Source organism: Balaenoptera borealis (assembly GCF_965194805.1).
Source record: "Balaenoptera borealis genome assembly, chromosome: 13".
In the NCBI taxonomy this organism is placed as follows: domain Eukaryota; kingdom Metazoa; phylum Chordata; class Mammalia; order Artiodactyla; family Balaenopteridae; genus Balaenoptera; species Balaenoptera borealis.
The window spans coordinates 48,132,702-48,139,708 of NC_138870.1; the positions used below are offsets into that span (position 1 = coordinate 48,132,702).

Sequence of the window (7,007 nt, forward strand, 5' to 3'; positions counted from 1 at the left end):
CCAAAATTAAAGGGACAATTCTCCCAGTGTTCCCTGCTGCACTGATTTACCTGGTATCTTCCAAGGCCGGCTCCTTCTGCAATCTGTAGGGCCCTAGTCATTGTGTGAAACCTTGTAAAAAGATCAGGTAGTCTTTTCTGGCTGCAAGGTGGTTGCTACCACACTGTAGCTTAATTTAAATGGGGAGAGGGACAGCCCAGGAAGTCCTTGAACATGAAGGTAATGAGCACAAATGTTTGTGAGACTTCAAAACATTTTCTTTCCTTCCTATGGGGCGGCCATATGTGTGTGTGTGTGTGTCTGTGTGTCTGTGTCTGTGTGTCTGTGTGTGTGTGTGTGTGTGTGTGTGTGTGTGTGTGTGGCGCGTGCGCTCCTGTATTCCAGCTTCTGCTCCTGCTCTACACTGCACCTAACCTGCACTCAGTACCATCTCCACCCTCCAAACTGCTACTGTGCTCTTGCTGCCTCGCCCTGTGCATGCCCACAAAGCCATCTCTGGGGGAGGGGGAGGGGCCTCATTCCCATGGTTGCCCTGGGGCTGTTGGTCTGGCACCAGCTGTGAGATATTGGGGGGTTGGTGGTGTTTAGGCCAGGAGGAGACTGGAACTCTTGCTATCCCAAGAGTTCTGGGCTACAGAGGAGTTGGCATGTTTTTGCTGCCTGGAAAACGATGTAACTTTTTAATGCCTGACTACCATTTGCTAAAGGGAGAAGGAAAGAACTGGCCAGAACAGCAATTAGGTAAAGGGAATGAGGCCTTTGGAGGAAACGACATGGTCTCCACCTTCCCTGACATGACTTTTCCTTATTCTCTCTCCCACCCGCACCCCCGACTCTGCTGCCTTGTTCGCCTCTCTCCCCGCCTCTTCGCTGGGGCTCATCCCACAGCTGGTACGTGACAATGCAGATCTGCGTTGTGAGCTTCCTAAGTTGGAAAAACGACTTAGGGCTACGGCTGAGAGAGTTAAGGCCCTGGAGGGTGCACTGAAGGAGGCCAAGGAGGGCGCCATGAAGGACAAGCGCCGGTACCAGCAGGAGGTGGACCGCATCAAGGAGGCCGTTCGGTACAAGAGCTCCGGCAAACGGGGCCATTCTGCCCAGATTGGTGAGTGGGGAGTGGGCGTCAGTAGGCGGTGCGGGGGGGGGGTTACGGGGGGGATCACAACCTGGGGGAACCCAGCAAATTCCTCAGTGTAACCCCACCCCAGCCTCATCCCACCACCACTACAAAAAAGTAGAAAAGTGAATTACCTTACATGCAACTCAGTTCAGCTCTAGCTAAATGACCTTGCAGGGCAACTGCAAGGTAACAAATAGCCTCTTCACGGTCATTTTCCTTTCTTTGCCGCAGCCAAACCCGTCCGGCCTGGCCACTACCCAGCATCTTCACCCACCAACCCCTATGGCACCCGGAGCCCTGAGTGCATCAGTTACACTAACAGCCTCTTCCAGAACTACCAGAATTTGTACCTGCAGGCTGCACCTAGCTCCACCTCAGATATGTAGTGAGTGACCATGGGCGGGCTGAAGTCCCAACCCAAGGCTCTCTGCACCCTATAAGGCATAAGACTGGGTTAATTATTGGGTGAGAGTTAATTCTTTTCCTAAGTAGCTTCATTTCTAACCCTTTCTCAACTTCACACCTTTGATTAGAAGGTGGGCATCTGCCCTCCCAGCCTGAGGCCATGTTTGTTGTCCTCTGGTCTCTGGGGATGGGAGGGGTGGATGGCTTCATCCCTGAGGGTGAGTGTGGATCAGTGGTCCTCGGAACAGTGGAAGGTGGGTGCCAGAGGTTGCATCTCTCTGCTCTGCTCCATCCAGCTTTGCAAACTCCTGTACCAGCAGTGGGGCCACATCTTCTGGAGGCCCCTTGGCTTCCTACCAGAAGGCCAACATGGACAATGGTGAGTGAAAAAGACGGGTAACCAGCCTGTGGGATCCCCAGGGCAAGTTGAAAAGTATCAGAAAAGTAAGTGACCCTGCACCTACAGCTCAAACACTGCATCCCTTCAGGGTCTTGGACGCTTGGAAGTGGATTCCTCCGGTCACGTGCCTGTCCCAACCCTTACCTTCCTTTCCCCTTCTCCTCTCCTCTGTGAGGGCTCAGGGAGGCTTTTTCTCAAACAAAATAATGATGCAGATTGGGGTAGTTGAAGACGAGTGCCACAGATCCAGATGGCAGCTATGTTCCCAAGACACTTAGCTTTTTCTCCAAGGGATTAGGATGAGAGAGGGTTTGAGGAGACTGTTAGTAACACCCAATCTCTTTTTTCCTTCTTCCAATCTTGTGTCCTCCATGATGTTGTCTTCAGGAAATGCCACAGATATCAATGACAATAGGTACGCCGGTTGCCACTGCTCTTGGGCTCTCTGGGTGGGACCAGAAGAAATGGTTACATTTTCCTCATGCCTTACTTAGAGGTTTGCTGGAGACTTTGGGGAAAGGAGGAGGAAGTGAGAACCATTCTCGCCATCACTGTGTTGTCCAGGAGGTCCAGTCATCCCCTGCCTTGGTGTAACACTGTCCCCTCCTCCAATTCTCCCTGGGGTTCCTCCCCATGCCAGCTATGGGGGCTGGGAGAAAGCGCCACGGACATCTGATGACCTGGGTTTCCCTCCTACTTTTGGGAACTTTGTGACCTGGGGCAAGTCAGCTCTACCTCTCTGGCCTTGATTTGCACTGTATTCCTGCCCTTCATTATCTCACAGGGATGCTGAGAGAGCAAAGTGACAGGAATGATGTCTTTTATACGGAGCTGACAATGCTGTGATTATGCTGGGTTTCTTCTTCCAGGAGTGACCTGCCATGCGGCTACGAGGCTGAAGACCAGGCCAAGCTGTTCCCTCTCCACCAAGAGACGGCAGCCAGCTAATCTCCCACAAGGGCTGCTGCATACCTGCACTTTCAGGTAGTTTCAGGCCGCTTCCTCTGACCAGCTCAGGTTGCCTCCTTTCTTGCCCTCAGCTTCGTTTCTCCTGCTTTTTTTAAAATCATCTCAAAACTTTTACTATATAGTTGTCCCTCAACTCCCGCTGTCCCCTCCCAGGGGCTACATCAGAACTGCCCGGTGTCCCCTAGGCACTGGCCTCCCCTCCCCCCTTGTGCTTGGCCATAGTGGGAACCACAGTACTGCCTTTCTGCCACTAGGGGTCGCTGCAACATGTCAAAAGAAGTGGGCAAGGGCAGTGTCCATCTAGAGCCCCAACACAGGTCACAGAACCTAGTAGTTATTAGGAGACCTTGGGAGATCTCTGTGTCCTATACTAATATCTGTATATGTCACCAATGAGCTTTAGCAAATGCCCCAGGAAGTCTAACTTTTTGTTCCTCTAGCTGCTGTATCAGCACTCCCCTACAATCTTTCTAGTGGAGGTGGAAAACAGCTGCGTGCCCACCTCCAAGCCCCACCTTCACCTCTGTCCTGGGTCCCCTCCCCTGTTCCCTGTGCTCTCCTAGCAGCACAGGCACCTTCCTGGTTCTTGTGTGTCACCGGGCTTCTCGCCAGGGTTGCTTTATGGCTCAAAACGGGCCCTGGGATCCTGTTTTATTGTCCACCTTGGATCCTTGGAGAACGAGAAACGAGAGAACATGGCCAGTCTCCTAGTGGGCGGCATCCAAGCTGAGCCCTCTCCAGGGGTTTTCCAGAGTAATAGGCCAGGCACACGCAGGCAGAAAGGCATGAGAAGCAAGCAGTAGGAATGGGGGAGGAAGAGTTAGGGAAGGCCTGCGGGTGGAGGAGCAGGAGCTGGGAGGATGGCGTCTGGTTGTTGATATCAAAGGAACAGGACTGTAAACCCAAGTTGGTACAGATGCCACCCTGTTCCTCTTCAGTAACCGGGCTGCAAGGTGGTTCCTCACAACCTCTTTCTCTTTCTTCCCCAGTTTCTAAGAGGGACTGAGGCCTCTTCTCTCAGCATGCTGCAAACCTGTGGTCTCTGATACTAACTCCCTCCCCAGTCCTTGTTGTTCGACTGTACTATGTTTGATGTCTTCTCTTACTCTGTATCTCTTTGTACTCTGTATCTATATATCAAAAGCTGCTGCTATGTCTCTCTCTTCTCTCTGTCATACTCTCTAGTATCTAATGATGTATTTAGCAATTTCTAAGCATAGTATACCCTCCTCATTTGGGGCCATAGGGAGGAGGGTCAGCGTTTCTTCTTTCTCTCATATATGCATCTCTCACACTGAATGGTGTTAGTCACGGAGATGATAAAAGGAAAATGGGAGCTAGAGGGCTGTGATCCTTCACAAACACACACACACATGCACGCACACAAAGCCTTAAGCAGAAGAATGTCTTAGCGTCATGAGAAGATACAGAAATAGACTCTTCCTCCCTCCTCTTCCACATTTAGCACAGGGGAGGGTAAAGTGGAAGGACTGCTTAAATTATACGGTGAATTTTCTTCAGACACCCCTCACCCAAACGGAGGGGTTCTGGGTGTGCACCTCTGCCCCTCGAGGTCTGCCTTTTGCCTCCCTCTTCCTGTGCCCCCTGGACAACCAAGAACATGGCTTGCTCAAGGGACCACTTCCCTTTCTCCTCAAAACTCCTTTTGATACTCTCTACCCCAGAGCTCATGACCAGAACCCAAAGCTGCTTAAAATTATTTTGAAAAATTAAGGAGGCCAACCCATTTCCAACAATCTGTCAAATGGTTGCTCATCTGTCCACGGTGATAGTTATAGCCAAGCGTAAGCAAAATGATTCCTTCTTTGGCTTTGGGGGTAAACAGACTGGAAAATTCCTAAGTATTTTTTTGCCACAGTGATGGGCTGGATTCCTTTCTCTGTCCCATATTGGGCTGTATGTTCTTCCCATCTCCACCTTTTGGTTTGGGGGCTTCCAGTTCATTGGCAAAATAGGTATCTCGAAATGCCTTCCTTTCAAGCTGGAGCCTGACTTTTCCCCGATGATACACATTAAAAAATGTTTTTTTCCGAAAAGAATTCCCTCTATAATGTCCTCATCTGGTATTAAGTGCACTTTAAAGAAAAGGGCAGGGCAGATTTTCCAGAGGTGGAGGAGCCCAAGGGCTTGACCCAGGGGGCTCCCCCACTCCCTATGGAATTGACAGGACTATTGTTTTGTTTTCTATCCTGTCCTACCACATGGTGCTAAGGTGGCTTTCCAGGTAACTGCAGGGATGGAGAGTGGAGGTCACAAGGAAGTCCAAATCAAGAAATATAACCTGGTGTCCAGATAGCCAGTCTTATCTGGGATGGAAGAACAGGGTAGCAGGGCAACCCATCACCTAGTTTCTAAGTCAGGAAAGAGAGGCTCAGTGTGAGTGTCAGCTGGTAAATACAGCCTGTATTGGCCTGTGACTCCTTCAAAGAAAAAAGTCCTTTCTCCCTTTACCTGTTGGGCCCTTTTTAGCAATTAAGGAGAAATGCAGGGAAAAAATATATATACCAGAGGGGTGTAGAATAAATCCAAGGCGGTGATATTCCAACATTTTTCAGAACCAATCTCATATAGAACGCTGATATAAAGAATAGCTAAAAGTGACGCAGACCTGGGCAGTTTGCATTTTTGTTGTTTGGTGGAACATGCTTCACTAGTTGAGGAGCCCTTGAACAGTCCTTAAGAGACCCCAAGGATTCTGTAGAGTAGATTGAAAACCACTGCTCTGAGGAAAGGGGTTCAATCTGGCTCCCCTGCCCCAAGCAAAGGGGGAAAGGGTGGGGTTGGTGAGCCACGCTGTCTCCAGACGCAAGCGGAGAGGAAGGAAGATACCTGTGCACCTGGAGACTTGTGCTAAGATCGGCCAGCAGGGCACCCAAGAATCCAGTGGGCTTTATGTAATCTTGCCACCAAATGACTCTTTTAAAACACAGAAGAAAATGTGAAGGTGTAGGGCAGATGAGGAGAGAGGTGACAGAGGGAACAGCCTTCTCTTTAGCAAGATGTAAGGGAAATATCATTCACTTACATAAATAAGAAACGACACACACACAAAGCCTTCACCAGAAGCTTCACTCCACATCCTCCTCCTCCCCCTCACCACATTCCTTTCAGAGAGCCAGGGTCTCCACGAGGGGCACCTGGCCTGCCCCCTCACATCTGCCAAAATGTTGCATGCCAGCGTGGAAGACAAACCAAACTGCACCGACCCCAGTGTGTATTTACTTGATGTACATAGATACCTTTAAAATAAAATAAATTCAATGATGGCTCTCCGGTGTTGTAAGTCTTTATCCCTCCCCAGTCTCAGTCCCTTCCCTGCATGTAATGGCATTATGACAGTGTGGGATATATCCTTCCAGGTGTTTTTCCATATATTTACACGCAGGTTTTTTTCCCCACTTGACAATATGTCCTAGAGATCTTTTCATGTCAAGATACATATTTACCTCATTAAAAAAATACATGATTTTTCATAAACTTATCCTATAATTTATTCAACCATTCCACTATTGCTGGACATCTATCTAGGTTGTTTGTAATTTTTAACAAAAAATGGTATCCTGTTTTCTTCATTGTTTTCCCCAGACCACCCTCAGCCCCAGCATCAATTCCATCCCTCTAGCACGTCTGCATCCCTCCCTCGCCAAGAGCTCAGCTCTCTTGTCCCAAGATTGTTTACCACAATCACCCTTCTAACCCCCATTTTAGAGCATAGCCCTACCTGTCTTCTCTGCTCTTACTTCAAAGTTTCTGAGATAAGTGGAGAAAACCACACAACCAAAACACTGGGGCAATTAAAAACAAAGAGCCCCAGAGGTAACTGGACCTTTGGTGCTGGTTTAAAGTTCCTTCTGTGTGTCCCTGCTGTTTTTTCTCCCACTCTCCAGAGCAGCTAGTCTAAACCCTCACTCCTCAAGATCCCTTCTCACCCTCCTCTCTTAGGCAACAACTTTGTCTGTTTTAGAGGGTAAATTAAGGTGACTATGTGAAATTCTTCATCTCCCCCCCCCCCCCACCTACACACTTACCTCTGTCTACGCAGATCCCTTTGCTTTCTCCCGTCTGACAAGTGATAAATCTCCCTTCTCTGGA

At 49.3% G+C, this 7,007-nt stretch overlaps 1 protein-coding gene across 2 annotated transcripts in view; it reads left to right on the forward strand.

Moving 5' to 3' along the window:
- The window catches only part of KIF5A (kinesin family member 5A), a 32,400-nt gene extending 26,219 nt beyond the window's left edge, over nucleotides 1-6,181 (forward strand). For both annotated transcript variants that reach the window (XM_082350208.1, XM_082350207.1), the window contains exons 24-29: nucleotides 889-1,105; nucleotides 1,352-1,505; nucleotides 1,822-1,904; nucleotides 2,313-2,340; nucleotides 2,795-2,909; nucleotides 3,884-6,181. In XM_082350208.1, coding sequence (XP_082206334.1) covers nucleotides 889-1,105; nucleotides 1,352-1,505; nucleotides 1,822-1,904; nucleotides 2,313-2,340; nucleotides 2,795-2,873 — 561 coding nt within the window. In that variant the 3' untranslated portion in view covers nucleotides 2,874-2,909; nucleotides 3,884-6,181. The remainder of the gene's footprint in view (nucleotides 1-888; nucleotides 1,106-1,351; nucleotides 1,506-1,821; nucleotides 1,905-2,312; nucleotides 2,341-2,794; nucleotides 2,910-3,883) is intronic.
- Nucleotides 6,182-7,007: the final 826 nt, after the last annotated feature.